At 35.6% G+C, this 17619-nt stretch overlaps 1 protein-coding gene across 2 annotated transcripts in view; it reads left to right on the top strand.

Moving 5' to 3' along the window:
* LTBP1 (latent transforming growth factor beta binding protein 1) overlaps nucleotides 1–17619 on the top strand; it is a 214393-nt gene that overhangs the window by 99036 nt on the left and 97738 nt on the right. For both annotated transcript variants that reach the window (XM_026680806.2, XM_026680798.2), the window contains exons 6-7: nucleotides 8207–8431; nucleotides 9799–10082. In XM_026680806.2, coding sequence (XP_026536591.2) covers nucleotides 8207–8431; nucleotides 9799–10082 — 509 coding nt within the window. The remainder of the gene's footprint in view (nucleotides 1–8206; nucleotides 8432–9798; nucleotides 10083–17619) is intronic.

The following is a 17619-nucleotide window of genomic DNA, read 5'->3' as shown; positions in this document are numbered from 1 at the left end:
TCAACAAAGGCATTGCTATAGGGAAAGTAACTTCCACTCATCGATGTTTTCCATGTTCTTGTGTTAGGAATTTGTCACTAACAAAATTACAGTTGATAATAATTTTCTTAATCTCCTCATTGTGAATTTATCCCTTAACATTGTTTATTGCTATTAAATCAGCTTTTGTAAGTAGCTTTTCATAAGCTTTCAAAGGAAGAAACAACATAAGAATTTCAAAAAGGTATTAGAAAAGGCAAGAAGCAGTTGTACAGAGACATCTATAAAGATAGCAAAGATGGAAACAGACATGGAAAAACAAGGAAAGTCTTCCAAAAAGTTCTCTGAATTCTGAAGGAGTTCTGAAGGTTCCAACAAATGATGTTTTAAAGGATGTCAGTGGTCAAATAGTAATATCTTTCTTTGAAGATGGAAAAAGTATGTGGGCATTCTGTACAGTGGAGATGCCAACATCCAATCTAGTTAAAAATATTCCTTATTAAAAAAAAAAAAACAGTTGCAAAAGTTAAATCAGCACTGGTCTTTACCAAATAGGAAGGTTACAGGACATGGTAAAAAGATTGGTTCCAGGTTGGCAAAGGTTGGAAAAATAATGCATCTTCTCTCGTTATTTAATCAACCTACATTGATTTAATAATGAGAAAGGCTGGACTGGAAAAGATTAGGGTGGTTTTACAATTGGAAGAAAATTTTTTGGTCATCTGTATTATGCAGGTGATACTCTGATAACTGAAAATGCATATTGAGAGCTCTAGTAATTAAAGTGAAGCCGCACAGTGAAAAAATGGAATTCAACATTAAAAAAACAAGATGACAGCATACACAATGATTAGCCTTAGAACTGAAAATGAAGATATTGAAGGTGTAGATAGCTTTTGCGCTTTAGGAATGTGCAGTCAATGGTCCTTCATGTGATACCCTGTGGAAGTGAAAGTTGGATTTTGAAAAAGCAGGACAGAAAGAGCATTAATGATTTTTTACATTTGGTATTGAAGAAGACCAAAGTATGGAAAATATCATGATAGTCCAGAAAACATATCATTGAACAAATCAGTCAGTCTTCTCACTGAGACACAGATGACCAGGCTCAGATTATAGTTTGATCACATTAGGTGAAGGCCAGCTGTCTTGAGAAGTTTATGATGCTGGGAAAGCACTTATTGTTTTAACTAACTTGTCCCACAATCAAAGTCATTGGGGAAGCTAGCCGGAAATTGAAAGTCCTGGGTGACTCACAAGCAAGCAGGCAGGGTTTGGGGCAACTACTATGGAGTGAAGTGGTACAGTGCACGCAGGCTGGGAAGCAGGTGCTGCTGTGAGGCGTAAGTGTGTGAAGGCTAGGAGGAATGGTGCTGTGTTGCCTCAAGAGTGCATGTGGATTGGGAAGAGAGCTGCCGCTTGGGGCAAGTGCAGGTGAGTAGGGAAGGGGTCTATGGCCTGAGTGCATGCTATGGAATACAAGATCCCTGGGAACTCATACTCTATAGAGAAGCATCTCAGGAGAAAAAGTGGTAGGAGAGATTTGGATATGGGAAGCTGGTGGGGAAGGTTGTAAAAATCGAGAACAATAAAGAAGTTTTCAAGGTGTCAGCAACTACGGTATAATCCTAATTGAACCTCTTGTGAAATGGCCTACAATATAGGCTGAACAATCTAAATATCTCCTTCATTGGGAACTCCTGCAAAATTAGGGTAATATCTTTTTCTGAACCTCAAAAAAAAAATTACCCCAATTCTGCTTCAGATTCCCCCCCCCCCCCCATGTACCAATATGATTACATGCCCCTTTTTTTAAATAAGAGGGTTGACTGATTATTAATATTGTTTCTCTTTTTCTCATTCAAGGATTAAGAATGATTCATCCACTTCATTGTTTAGGCCAAGCCACATAATTGCTTAAGGAATATGTAATTTGTAACATTTTAATAATTTGCTTGACCCCACAGAAACAAATGAAGTGAAAAACCTTTCATTGGATTAAATGATAAAAGTTGTGAAAGTTTTTGAATTTCATAAAATGTTTCATTGAGCAGAAAGAGTATTTAGAGCATGAGGTCTTTTAGGGTTTAACTTCTGTGCTTTCTACAGTATCACTGATAATTAAAATTCCTCTTAGCCACGGGTGGCTGTTTCTTACTAATACTTGACTTACAGTAATGATGACTTACCACATGGCATTCTATTCCAGTGATGAACGTTGTGGGTGGCTTCATGAAAGCCTTTGAGGAGATGAGTGGATTCCATTCAGGAGCCAATAACTTGAGTTTGTTTGAGGAACAAATGAGAAAAGAGCATACCACAGAGCTGCATGCTATCACCATACATTAACCTCTAATCAGAATACTTCGCTAGAACTGACCCTGTTTTCTTGGATCACATGATCCTCACTTCATTGAGACAACAGCAGCTTCTGGAATATGCAGAAGCTGCTGCTGACAGAGCAATTGATTGATATGGGGATTTATGCATCTTGGTACATGCTTAGATACATAGATGACAGATACACAGGCCTTATACGCGGACAAGGGGTCAACTTATTTTCTAAAAAGCCAGAAGGCAACACAAGAAACAATGGATGGAAACTAATCAAGGAAAGAATCAATCTGGAATTAGAGGAGAAACTTCCTCACAGTGAGAACAATTAACCAGTGGAATAACTTACCTTCAGTCATTGTGGGTGCTCCATCACTGGAGGTTTTTAAGAAGAGACTGGACAGCCCTTTGTCTGAAATGGTATAGGGTCTCCTGCTTGAGCAAGGAGCTGGACTAGAAGACTTCCAAGGTCCCTTCCAGCTTTAATCTGATTGATTGACAACTGTGTAGGCTAAGTATTTTAATTAATTAAAATTGAGAATACATAAGAATGTAAGGCAAACAGTGTTTAGCACAATGGAGGGTTAGGGAAACTACATTTGAAACATGTTGTCTCTTTTAAGTTAAAACAACAAATTGACACAATAGGAATTCTAATAATGCTCAATGGCTACAAACTGAATTAACAGTAGACTTTCTATTAGGGTAATACTCCGGCTCATTAAGAAATTAATATTTACTGCCATAAATTTATACGTAACTTGCTTTGGAAGTTTAGAATCAGCCTTTGGACACTGATCTGTGTCTTCTCCCATTCCTTCACCATCTTTTAAAATATGATCATAATTGTTCCATAGAAAAACAGTAAAAAGAACATTTTATTGTGTAGGTAAGTGATGATTGATGGAAAACATTTTGCTACTGAATGTCTTAATTGTAAGATTATCCTAATTCAGAGGTTGCTGGACTACCTGTCAGTATACTTCCAGGCCCAGATTAAAGCCCTGTATAGTATGATGACTCAGTTGAAGCCCAGCTATCTTAAAGCTGCCATGGTTAAGAAATGTATCCCATGATGTTTAGAATGTGTTAGGAACTTTCATGCCAGATGAGATTATGAAAAGTTGTGAAGATGCTGGGAAAGAAGTGAGATTAATTCTAGACACATAGAATCCAAGATAGGAAGAAAAATTCACATTTGATTTGTCTCATAATGGCAGCTAGTCTGTCTTGCAAGTAGCATGGGAGTTTCACTGTAATATTTTTTTTAAAAGTGTACTGAACTGCATTTCAATTGGAATTCTTGTTTCAGCAGAAAATACATGCATTCTTTTCTGAGTTTAATCTGTGACATTAGTGCGGTCATAATATTGTGCTCTTCTCTGTAATAATACTACAGATTCTGTTCAGGGCCTGGAGATGACAAATTAAGTAGATTAGGTTGATTGAAGCGTTCATTTCAGGAAACAGATGCTAAATGCCCTTAAAGGATGGAGACTTATCTTGTTTATTATTAAATTAGAGTTTGTATTTTATTGCCAGATAGATTCAAGTTTCTGTGTAGGATTTTATCCATAAGATATCAAATAACTTGCCTTTTCAGGATAAGTGATGGAGGTCATTGCCAGCCATATTCTCTGAATATAGAGCTATTGCTAGAGAGCTGATGACCTTTTCTTTGTGGAGTTTTTCCTCTTTTCAATTTAATATTTTATTTAATATTTCAATAGAAGAGAATATATGTAGCACAGGGTTAAACTGGGGAGTCCTTGGTGCGCTCTCTGGGCTTGGTTGTTTGCTCCTACGAGGTTCAATTCATAGTGTACTGGTGATGTTATCTAAACATATAATAATGAAACGTCTGCAGGCAAAAAAAGTTCAGAGAGCACTAAGGATGACATACTGTAACTTTATATATGTAATAACAACAACTTTCAGTTTCACAGGATATTTAATATCTGTCTTGGTCTCATTTGAATGAAGTGATAATATACACTAGATTAATTACTTATACTTATGCATTGGTTACTGCACTGATCTTAGCTCTTTTGTTGTAAAGTTTCCAGGTAAACAATCACTTTGGGCTTCAAAGGATGAGACCAGGTCTTTCATACTTTAAAAAAATCTATTCTAGTAAAAGTTCAAGGAACATTCTTTACTGGGTTATTTCTCCAGCTAGCTTAAAGGATGTTTTACTTCTTTTAGTATTTTTATGAGCTCTATTGTGCTTATGCCTTTCATACCTCCAGTTATATCAGGTACAATGTGATTAAAGGTTGCAATCTCAGTACACCTTCAAGACAGGCGAAAGCTAAGTAGATTCCTGCTTGGCATTTTTCAACAGGTTTTTTTTTAATGCAGCCTCTTTTCTGTTTAGGATTGTATTATCTCAGATATAGCAATAGCACTAAGACTTAAATACCACTTCAGAGTGCTTTACAGCACTCTCTGAACAGTTTACAATGTCAGCCTATTGCCCCCAACAATCATGGTCCTCATTTACCATTTTACCAAGAATGGAAGGCTGAGTCAACCTTGAGCCCTATCAGGATTGAGCTAGAGGCTGTGGGCAGAGTTAGCCTGCAATGCTGCATTCTAACTATTGCACAACTAGAGCTCATAAGATAATTTGTGGTAGGGTTGATGGAACAAGGAGCAGAGTCATGAAGAGAGACTCACCACTTTTGTCTGATGCCCTCTTCTTCTCCTCTCTCTATGCTCTTGTTTCACTTCCAATTCCGGAGAGTTTTTAATTTATGGTTGATAGTACTTAATTGATTGCTCTTAACAGAAGAGATAACTGATCTCTTATAGAGTGGCTTTGAATTAAACTACAGTAAGATCTTTGTGGAATTGGTCCAAGAACCATAGTTATCTTGTTGGAGTGGGTTTGTGGCTGAACCCAATCTGGGAGATTGATTTGATCTTGGTGTAAATGTTTCCTATAATACTGCTGATTTTGAAATAAAGTATTGGCGTCAAATTAAGTTCCATCAAGAGTTCCAATTGCAACCCCCTTTACTCCAGAGAAACCGCCTTATTCAAATACATTTACTGTATTTCATCTAAGTCAGTATTATCAGTATTGATCAATATATCTCCAGGATTACATAAAAGATTCTTCCTACAAGGATACCATGACTTTTTGTGCATGTAAAAGCATAGTAGTGCATTCTCCCCGGCATGTAGGCATAATGTTTTATTCATTCTCCATTCAGTTGTCCAGACTCCACCCCCACAAGGGATTATGGAGTCTTTAAATGAGGATGCAGGCATAATACTTTTAATATTTTTGTCCAAGCATATTATTTTTTGTAAATAGACTAACTGTACTTGACTCCACATTCATGGTGATATAAAATGAAGTTTTCCTATAGTCTACATTCTGCTTCTGTAAATGCAAGAGGAAACACAAATTATCAGATTCCAACAACTATTTCCATACAATCCTGTGGTAATTGTATCAGCTTCAACTTGTAGTTGTTCCAATAAAGTCTTTGATACAAACTTAAATATATATTGTAACTAGTCATCTAGATAATGTTAAAAAGTTCTCAGTGCAAAGAAATGGAAAGGTTGTACTATAATATGAACTGGGAAGATGGACATGCTTTTATTTCTCAGGAAAACAGCTTCTTCAGCCCAATAACAGTTTTGCTGGTTTAGTCTTTCCATTATTATCAGCCATCAAAGCAATTATACTTTTCACCCTTCATGTATGGAATAACCCTCCTCTTTTCCTCCCCATTAGCTACATTTTTAAATACTTAATATTCTGATAATATATTAATATACCAATGCAGTATATACTAATATACTAATTAAGATTTTTAGTCTGTATTGAGGACTGTTAATGGTTCTCTTACACCTGTTGTTTTGAGTTTTGAATCTTTTATTTTATTTGTTTATTTACTTAAACTTCTTGCTTCTGATACCATAAAATCGGCAACTGATCTTTGTTGCTATGTTAGATTGTTCATTTTCCTTCTTTGTATTAGCATCAGGTTATGTTGCACATTGATCTGGCATTTTGGACTTAAGAGGTTACAACAGATGTTGTCATTCCAGTTTTCCTCTGATCTGCAAGTTGATACCCTTAGTCTGAGCCTGGACTTCCATGGATCTTCCTCTTTAATTTGTATAGGATGACATTGTTCATGAAGTATCACTGTCTGCTCATTTGTCCAGTTAATCCTTAGCAGGATTTTTGAATTTCCCTATGGCGTCCTCCTTGGCTCATCTCCATAGTCATCATATGTTATAAGATGGCAAAGCAGTTCCTCTGGGCTGAGATGAAAAATCCTTCCATCAAGGGCATGGATACTTTTTCTTCCTACCCTGGGGCGATTTCCGAGACTATCTTGCAGAACGTAGCCACCTGGTCCATTCTATCAACAATTGTGAAATACTTTGCATGCAAAGAACAGATGGTCTTTGGCAAACCAAAATCTTCGCTGCTTATTTTTCTATTTTCTATCTTCCAAGTATGTAGGTTAACCATCATCGTATAAAATACTGGCTAAAAACTATGAGAAACAAAAGTAGGGTTGTTGTTGCTTTTATTGAAACCAAAGTACTTCAAGGGTTATTTGTACTGATATAATCAGTTTTGTTCCCACTTTTATGGGCTACAAATTCAAGAGCTCATTTCAATAACTTTGATGATAATGCAAAAAGTACCAAGTGTGCGGTTTAATATGGCACCAACATTGGATAATTATTGCAGGGGGCAAATTGGTTCTCCAATAGGATCACCGTCCTGTTCTGTCCCCCACTGAACACATCACTGACTTCATAATCAGCCGCATAGAAGAGTAACCATTTTGGCTATCTTGTTTGCTTTGTACTTGGACAGAGATTTAAAGCAAGAGTTTACCCCAAATGTTACAGCCTATCTCTTAGTAAATTTGCAGTTGAATCTAGCCAGTTGATGACTCTGTTTCAGGTAATTTGATCTCTCCTGGGTGAGGAGTATTCAAGGCAACCTTTGCAGGGTGGCTGTAAAGACTATTCTAGTTACTCAGATTCTCGGAGTTGGATTCTGTCTCTTGTGAAATTGACTGAATCCAAATCATATCCAAATCACCTTGCTATGTTATCTGGGGAGAAATCATCTTTTTAATAACAGTATTTTAGGTATTTGATTGTTTGTAATGTTCAGTATTATATTGTATTTATATCTGTTTGCCATATTGAACTGGCAAGGTATAAGGTGCTCATATCTATTTGTGTGTGTGTGTGTGAATTGGAGAATCCTAACATGATTCCCACTACATGATTGACAATTTGGGGAAGTTTTATTTTGGTTAATTATAATAACAATAGCAATGGCACTTAGATTTATATCCCACTCAGTAGTGATTTATAGCACTTTCTGAGCAGTTTACAATGCCAGCATATTGCCGCCAGCAATCTAGGTCCTCATTTTACAGAAGGATGGAAGTCTGAGTCAAGTTTGAGCCCCACCCGGATCGACCTCCAGGCAGTGGGCAGAGTTTGCCTGCATTCCTGCATTCTAACCACTGCACCAGCAGGGCTTTTTGAGAAGTGTGAGATTCCCTGTTCCAAAATAAAATTGTACGTGTCTAATTATAATGATCTCATTTCAGTTTTCTTGCCTAGATCGCAGTTATACCTTAGCAAACCTTAGTCTTGCACTGCTTCATGCCACTGTATTCAAATGGGATATTGCATATTTATCGTTAGGTTGAACCTAAGCTTGGTTATAACTGGAAATGTTCCATTGATTTGCATCTGAATAAAAACCCTGTGGCAACATTAACGATCATAAGAAGTCTCTTTGCCATTAGAAAAAATAATGGTAATGATATTAACAGTGCTTCTGGAAAAAAAATTAATACTAGTCTCTCTGGAATTTTTTTCCCCCCTTCAGTTATTTGCCACCTTCCTTGCATGAATGGTGGGCAGTGCAGCTCAAGAGACAAGTGCCAATGTCCTCCTAATTACACTGGTAAACTCTGCCAGATCCCTGTGCAGAGTGGAAGTACTTCGCAACTTTATCATAATTCTCAACAAGTAAGCAAAACTGCGGGATCTCATGTCATCCATTCCACACATACTTTACCACTGACTGTGCCAGGGCAGCAAGGAGCCAAAGGTAAACTTTTTTCCTCCGATCTCTTCTCTCTGGCTAGTGCTCTATGTTGGCTACAGTGAGACTTTATAATTTTACCTGCCAAGCTGTCAGAGACTTTGGTAATGTCTCCTCACAGAGCTGTGAACTGACATTCAATGCCTACTGGAATGACACAATGTGCTTTCTAGCATTCATTGCATTCTTGCATTTACAATCATTAATTATAAAAAAATTGTTAGTGAAAAATTAACTGAAAAGGATTTTTATCTTCTTTGTGAAGTTAAAAAGGTACAATTTTCAAACGAAAATGACTTATCTTTCCTTGTTGGGTATTCCTTACCTTTTTCATATCTAAGTTGTCAGACAACAATTGAGAAGTACGTGCCATTAATTTCTGAACTTGTGGTTTTCATGCATTCAGTCTGTATCTCCTCTGTTTATTTTAATTTGAAGGAAATCATGTGTTCAGCCTTTTCACTTGGACATTTCAATTAATCAAAGCCTGCAACTTCATCAATATATTTCAAAGTCACAGATTTACTTTTCACATTAGATTTCAAGATATGGACACTGGCTTTTTTCTTGACAGATTTCTCTTTCTATTTCATATTTCTAAGGTGCCCACCTTCTTCAAGAAGGAGTTTTTCAATCGTTCTCCTATAAAATGTCAAACTGTTCTTAAATTTCTTAAAATGTCTGGGAAAGGGGTTTTTTGGAGGGAGATAGAACAATTTTTCTCAGATAGACATTGCAAACATTTAATTCTATCCTTAGAGTTGAATTACTAGTTCAAACCTTTGCTGTACGTTAGAGTGTTTTATACACAAGAAAATATTGAGCATTTCAAAAATAATTGGCGAACCAGTTGTTAACTTTTTAAAATATTTTTTCCAGTGTAATTCAATGTCATCTATATTAAATGGTATTTTGATCCAGAATTTAATAACCATATCCACAGGTCATCTTATGCCAAAAAAGGGACTTAATAAGCTACAACTTCCAATAATTTTGTACATCTTTTCTTCTCTCACAGTGTACAGAGTTCATATGTCATCTAAGCTAGGGCTTATGTCTAAGTGTACCCAAACCAATATTTATATAAGAATAAGACTGGTTTTAAAATTGGCTAATCATTCTTGTATGTTTGGGTGAACTTAATCATAATCCTGGATTCAAAATCATGAGGAACTTTCCTTCTTAGGGAAGAGAAAGATTGCATATGTGTGTGTGCTTCTAACTTATTGCCCGGTATTTTTTATAATCCAGCAGTCTTTGGCAAAATTTAAGATGTTTCAAATGCTGCTATGAAAATCAATACATAATTTCCAAATTGAGCGATGTCTTCTCTTGTTTGGAGATTTTTAATGCTCGATTTCTTACTTTTGCAGTGAAAATTCCTCCTAACTTTGTAAATATCCATGTTAAACATCCACCTGAAGCTTCTGTGCAGTTTCATCAAGTTTCAAGGATTGACAGCACATCAGCAGGTCAAAAGCCAAAACCAAAGCCCCCCACATCCGGACAGTCCCAGAGTCCTTATCAAAGCCTACCATTTCAGAAGACCCAGAAAATTCATTCAACCTACATTCATCAGCAGCCTATCACTCATACTTTTCCTGTTTCTGCTAAAACGCAACTTGGACGATGTTTCCAGGAGACAGTTGGGACCCAGGTAATTTTTTAAAAATGCCTTTAAAAAGTAACTATGCATTTCTTATAAACAAAAAAACCCTATTTTGCTCCAGGTATTAGACGTTATGCTATACAAATGACTTTACAAATCTGTTAATAAGAGTTAAAATTTAGGACAAAATAGTGGTGGAATTCATATTTTTTTTCCTACCAGTTCTGTGGGCATGACTTGGTGGATATGGCAGGGGAAAGGTACTGTAAAATCTCCAGTCAAAGGTGGTATTTGCCAGTTCTCCAAACTACTCAAAATTTCCGCTACCGGTTCTCCAGAACTGGTGAGAACCTGCTAAATACCACCTCTGGGACAAAAATAATGTTTTTGAGGAATGAAAAAGGTACTGCATTTTGAAAAAGGTATTGCATTTTGCACTTTATTATTCTTCAGGGTTTCAAAGCATAATATAAGGCAGCTATCAAAAGTTTCCATTCTATGTCTTTTAAATGAAAATAAGTTGTTTCTAAATAACCTCCACATATTTACCTTCCAATGTAAGTGCTATATTTTACAAAGCTACATTTCTTCACATTTGCTTACAGATGCCATAAGTCTAAATACTTTGTGGATTAAAAACATTGTGCTTCCAGATTAAGCTGTTAATTTATATGTTAGCAATGTAACAGATTAGTTCAATTTAGTAAAATTTGTTTGAACGTTTTGTTGAAATGTTTTCAGGTTTTATGTATGTTTGAGTATTATATAAAACATAGACTTTTCCTTCTCCCTTCAAAGCCTAGACATTGAAAGTATATTTGCATACCAACTTTTAATTCTTAGACTTCATTTTAGATAGAACATTCATGAACACTATTACTAATTTTGAACTTTGGTAGCCAAATAACATTTTTTTTAGTTCTTAGTTATTCATGGGGTATCTTTAAAGTTAGATTTTTGTGACTTATATGATCTTATTACTAACAGATTTGTGAACCACTATAAATCACATAGATCATCATTTTAAACTGAAATTTATTATAATGCTGAAGATACTAAACCTTAAACATTGCAGTTGGAGATTGTAAACTAAAGAAATAACTGTCCAGAAATGACAATTTATTCAAAAGAGAGGAAGAAAGAGAGATGTTTGAACTGGGAAACAGCCTAGGATTTACTGGAAAGTCCCAGACTAATCCCTGCCATAATTCTACAGTCCAGTTGCCATTTTCATGATTATGGAATACGTCTGGAACAAAATGAGAACACAATATTGGCTCTGTGAAAGTACCAAAAAAAGTGGCAAAGAATAAAGAGGCTACAATAGGGAAAACTAGGAGAGATTATGAAGATGGAGGTGGGGGGGGGACTCAATTTTAATTTTTGTTATTTTATTATTTCCAGGTTGCCTATTAATGTTATTTCCAAAAAGTGAATGGTTGGTAGGCCTAAAATCTGAGTGTTCACTATCATCTGCTTTATTTGAAAATTAATTTTATATGTTTGTTTTCTATAGGTAGAAGATTTTTAAAACTATTCCCAAAGTTACTTTTTGTTCTAGGCCCATGGTGGTAGGGGTGGGATTCTACCAGTTCATACCTATTCACTAGAACCAGTTGTTAACATTCTAAGCAGTTCGGAGAATGGGTTGTTAAAAGAAATTACTGGTCTAATCCTGTAAGGAAGGCAGGAAGGAAACATTCTGGAGTTGCTTACAGAAACTGCCTCTTTGTTAACCCTTTTTACATTCTTGGCAGGACTAGACTTCCTGTCTCAGGAACTTCTCTGGAGTTTTTTTTTCCTCCTTTGCTGGTAGTTTGCTTGTGTGGAGTGACTATTCAAAGTTACAATGGCACTGAAAAAAGTGACTTATGAACTGTTTTTCACACTTATGACTGTTGCAGCATCCCCACAGTCATGAGAGGCCAGGTGAGGAGATGCGTGCCTCGATGTGAGTGATATTGAGTTGGCCACACTCAGTCAATAACATGACCACCAAGCCACGCCTACCACCTAAGCCACGCCCACATAACTGGTTGTTAAAAATTTGAATCCCACTCCTGCATGGTGGCAAACCTATGGCACGCGTGCCAGAAGTGGCACGTAGAGCCATTACTGCCAGCACACGAGCCCTTGCCCAGAAAAGGTCTACTGCATGTGGGGAGGGGTGCACATGCGCAGGGGGCATGGGGGGTCACACTTATTGGGGTGATGGCATGCGAGCGCACAAGCACATGCACAATTAACCCAAAAAGGTTAGCCATCACTGTTCTAGGCTATACAGATAAATGTTAAATTGCCAATAATACAATGTCACTTTCATATAAAAAAAAAATCAAAGTATTTGGGAAACTTCATACTTTCCCTTCCTCCATCCTATGCACATGGTAATTGATCCTGAAGAGATTAGACAACCATTTGTCTGAGATGGTATAGACTCCAAGAAGACCTCCAAGGTCTCTTCCAATCTGTTATTCTGTTAATACGTTATCACAATATTGAAAATGGAGTTAAAGTTCCATGCAAATCATTTTTCTCCCCTCTCTCCCACAGTATACAATCTGAAGCTCTCAAAAGCCTTGAATTTGGTTCTCCAAAAAATCTTAAATCATTTGTTATCATATTGTAATTTTAATGTGTCAATAGAACACAAATTATGTGTGTGTGTGTGTGTGAATGTATATATGTGTATATATGTATGGCTTGACACTAATAGTAATTACAGGTAGTCCTTGATTTACAGCAGTTCATTTTTGTGACTATTCAAAGTTACAACAGCATTGAAAATGTAACTTATGACTGTTTTTCACAGTTACGACCTTTCTAGAATCCCCATGATCATGTAATTAAGATTCAGATGTTTGGTAACTGGTTCATTTTTATGTCTGTTGCTGTGTCCCAAGATCATGTGATCCCCTTTTGCGACCTTCTGACAAGCAAAATCAATGGAGAAGCCAGATTAAGCTTAAAGATATGTTAATTCAAAGTAATTGAACTTTTGTTCTGGGCCAGGGGTAGGGAAACTTAGCTCTTCTATCACTTATGGACTTCAACTCCCATAATTCCTGAGTGAGACATAAAAGGTTCCCCATCTCTGGCCTACTGGTTTTTCAGTTGTGGGGGAAATCAATTTTTGACCTGAATGGGACTGTTTAATATACAAATGTAGGACATATAAAGAATATAAAGAATGGGACATATAAAGAATATGTCCTACATTTGTATATTAAACAGTCCCATTCAAGTCAAAAATTGATTTCACCCACAACTGAAAAACCAGTAGGGCAGGGATGGGGAGCCTTTTATGGCTTACTCAGGAATTCTGGGAGTTGAAGTCCATAAGTGATAGAAGAGCCAAGTTTCCCTACCCCTGTTCTGGGTTAACAGTTTTTTTGAAGTAATGCGGCAGACACGTCCCTTAAAGATCCAGTGGTCTGCATCCTTCTTTTAAGGCACTCATATCTAAAAAAACACTTTGTTTATTATATAGTAAGTTTGCAAGATAATAATGATGGATGTGGAACCTTAACTGCATAGAGTTGACTAAAAATTAAACACTGAGTGATGTATTCAAATACTGTCATAGAGAGTGAGGTTGTTTCAAGTCATTTTGTTGCTGAAACAGAGTATCTGCTGAGAATATTTTAATAATAATAATAATAATAATAATAATAATAATAATAATAATAATAATAATAATAATAATAATAATAATAATAATAAACAATACCTAGAGCCAGTCAAGTTGTTTTGGAATATGGACATAAAATATCAATAGCAATAAATATCAAGCATAAACAATCACTCATAATTTGCTTAGCACCTAAAATCAGAAGGCAGTCAATTTCTTAACTGAAGAGCTAACTCTGCAAAATCTGAACAAAATAATACTTTAAATAAATATTCTTTCTATGGAGTAGTTCCCACTTAAAGATCATCTTCTGCCTTCCTTTTTTTTTTTTTTGCCAAATCCTTATAAATTTCCAATAGCCAGTAAATCCTTTTGGATACTTGCATTTCCCTCTAATGGATGATATTTTATTTTTAAAACATGAATCCATCCAAATAATGGCTGCATGGGGCTTGGGTGCTCTATTCACTACTTAATCAATGGCTTTTGTGTGGTAGAATTTTTTATTCCAGATTATTCTGCAAATTCTCTAAAGATTTGCATTAATTAAAGAGTATTTTAACGCTAAAATCTTGGAAAAACTACATGATATCTTAAGTGAAAGGGATGAATTTTCTTACTTGTTTCTTTTTTGTGTTTATTTGGGAATGGAATCATGTTATTGTAGTGTTGTGTAGCCTTGTTTGGCTGCTTTTTTTTTAATGTAAGCAATTTAAATAATTTTGTCTGTTCAGAGTAATCTCCATAATGTTACTTCAGTCAGCAGTTGTCACTTTATATGTTTATATATTTTCTTGTATGGTGGATTTCTAAAGTTGTCTTAGTAATCTAAAACCTTTTATTAATTACTTCAGGATTAAGGGTGATTTTACTATTTGCAGATGAGACCGATAATATAATACACACATGTATATACACATACGGCCTTTTATCTGGCAAGCCGGAGAGTTTTCTGCAGCAACTGATTATCAAGATCATATAAAGTGTTAATACCACTTTATAAATGCCTTGGTAAGGCCACACTTGGAATACTGCTTCCAGTTTTGGTCATGTAAAAAAGATGTTGACACTCTAGAAAGAGTGCAGAGAAGAGCAACAATGATTATAGGACTGGAGGCTAAAACATAAAAAGAATGGTTGCTAGAATTGGGTATGTCTAGTTTAATGAAAAGAAGGACTAGGGGTGACATGATAGCAGTGTTCCAATATCTCAGGAGTTGCCACAAAGAAGATGGAGTTAAGCTATTTTCCAAAGTACCTGAGGGAAACTAATAGACAGAAACTAATCTAAGAGAGAAACAACCTAGAACCAAGAAGAAATGTCCTGACAGAACAATTAATCAGTGGAACAAGTTACCAGAAGTTGTAAATGCTCCAACATTGGAAGAGTTTGGGCAACCATTTGTCAGAAATGGTATAGGGTTTCTTTTCTAAGCAGGGGGTTGGACTTGAAGACCTCCAAGGTCCCTTCCAACTCTGTTATTCTATTCTATTCTACCTTGTAACTTCTGGCCTTTATTTTTAAACTGGTTTATATTTTATATTTATTCCCTTTCTCAAATAATAATTTACAAAGCAATTCTTTTATTTGCAAAGGACTGGTGAGTCCATAGAACCTTCCAATGGAGCTTCCCAGTGGTAGGAGGGTCCCGGGTAGTATCTTTTTTTCTTGATTCCTTTTTTGAGCCCTCAGATAACAGGTGGTGGTGGAGGGTGGTGGTGGCATTGAAAGCTTCAAGGAAAAGAGGGATTGAGGAACTTTACCAGTCACTTATTTTCCAGTGCCAACAAAAATAGTCTCAATGTAAGTGTGGACTGATTCTTACATATTTAAAGACATTAATATTCCAGATATGTAGGACATATAAATTTCAGAATAGTTAAGAGTTAGGGTTCAAATCATTTGTACTGGCAGGGATACTTCTTTTTGTTAGAATTATAAACATAATTTTGTTAGAATTATAAACATTAATTTGGGCTTAGAAATAAGTGGGCATCCAGTAAAGTTAAGGCTGAGGAGAGATGGTACAAGAAGGTTGGGTTTCTTCCAAAATTCTGCAATAACTGAAGAATCAGAGCCTTGCTTACTTATTCTGCAGCAATTAAAGAATCAAAGGCAGCTCTGCTTATTACAATATATAGTAATCAGAATAAGGGTTCACTTCTGTAATATCCTAAAATCATACTGCTATTATCTTCAAGTTCCCTAAAGTGAAATTAATTATGGATAAATCTGTGGAGTTTGTTTACAAAGAGTATACAGGTCACCATTTATGAAAGCAGGTTTTTCTTTGAAAATCATAATTTCTTTCTTGTGCTTTGATAGGAAAACTGGTCATGCCAGCTTAAAACGTCTTGAAACTTATTGGAATCGATTTGTCTGATTGATTGTCAGTGTTTTGTATGCATTTAATATTAAAGACAGACAAAAAGTTAAGGCTGAAAATGGTTTTTGAAGAATGGATAAGAGGAAAGGATAGCTGTTTTTTAAATTGTGTTTTTTATGCAGCTGTGTATTGCTGTGCACTATATATCTAGGCCTATTTATATATTTTCGTAGTGTTATGGAATGTACATGCAGCAGCCAAAATTAATTCAACTGCAACTCTTGGCCTTTTTTCCCACCATTTAAAATAATGGTAACCCACTCTATTTTGGATCTTTCTGAAAGCCAACAACACCGGTAAAAGGAAGCAGAATAGCAAGTTTATATTTCTTTTCCTTGACTCCTTCTCCACTCAACTGCTTTACATTTTATTTTCATAAAAATGCTTTTGATATGACTTAAAATATTGTATTATTCCTCACGGTATCTTTATAGTGTTATTAATAAAGATAATAAAGTTTGTATTTCTACTAAAAATTCTACTGATTTTTCTTATGATTAATGAGTGTTGAAATAGTTGTTGGACATTTTGAAAGTAGGATTAATATAATTTAATGCATATGTTGACCGTGTGTTGGGTTTATATAGAAAAAAACACACAGTAGAAACCCCCCCCATTGTTACATTTTCTTTGTTATAATTGTTATATTTTAATGTAGTCACTGATGTTTAAATCAAATATTGAGTTACTTAATCTATGTGTTCCCATAAAAATAATGCATTTTTCTACATATTTTAGCTACATATGTAATGTAGGCAAATCTTTATACAATTTTATGCATAATGTGTTAGCTATGCAATTCATTTGCTAAGCATAGTTGATATGTTTATCCTTCACAGAAGTTATTACTGCCAAATAATTACATAAAATACTGTAGCTCAGCGTTTCTCAACCTCAGCAACTTTGAAATGCATGGACCTCAACTCCTAGAATTCCCCATGATTGGGTTGGGGTTTTTTTTGTTTTGTTTTGTTTTTGTGTTGGCTATTGGGACCGGCAGAGAATGGGCAGAGAGCTTCTTTCCTTCTGCAATAGTCCTATTGAATGTCCTTGTTGGACAAATGGGAGAGATGGAGAACTTCACCTTGTGTGAAATTCCACTCTGCCGCCTTTATATACATATCTGGCTATTGCTTAAATACAAAGCTGGTGTAAACAGCAGGTAGCATTGATTTTCTAAAATAGAAATTAAGAAAAAAATCAGGTCAGTCTAAAAAAAAATTCGCTCTTCAATTTTCATCTTTTTCCAGATATTGAAAGGAACTGAGTTAAGCAAGTATGTGACGAAGACAGTTATACATTACTCCCTCAGATTGATGGCAGTTTTCTGTTTAATACATTGTCTGCATACCACTCTGGAACAGTTGATATTGCTAAAAAGATAGAATCCATCTCAATTCAGTAATTATTTATAAACAGTTTCATTGGTTTGTTTTATTTAAGTGAAAGCGCAAGTAGGAATTGGCATGGATACATGGAAATAAATAATAGCATGTGGAATCAGCAATAATACAGCTTAAACTGTAAAGTCACAAGAATTTGATAATGAAATGCTTTCTCCATTTGT

Source organism: Notechis scutatus, chromosome 1, assembly GCF_049901735.1.
Source record: "Notechis scutatus isolate UNSWTSFEM ecotype Mainland chromosome 1, rNotScu1.2, whole genome shotgun sequence".
NCBI classification, from domain to species: Eukaryota; Metazoa; Chordata; class Lepidosauria; order Squamata; family Elapidae; genus Notechis; species Notechis scutatus.
Note: the sequence above shows the minus strand (reverse complement) of the source record. Positions and strands in the feature narration are given on the sequence as shown.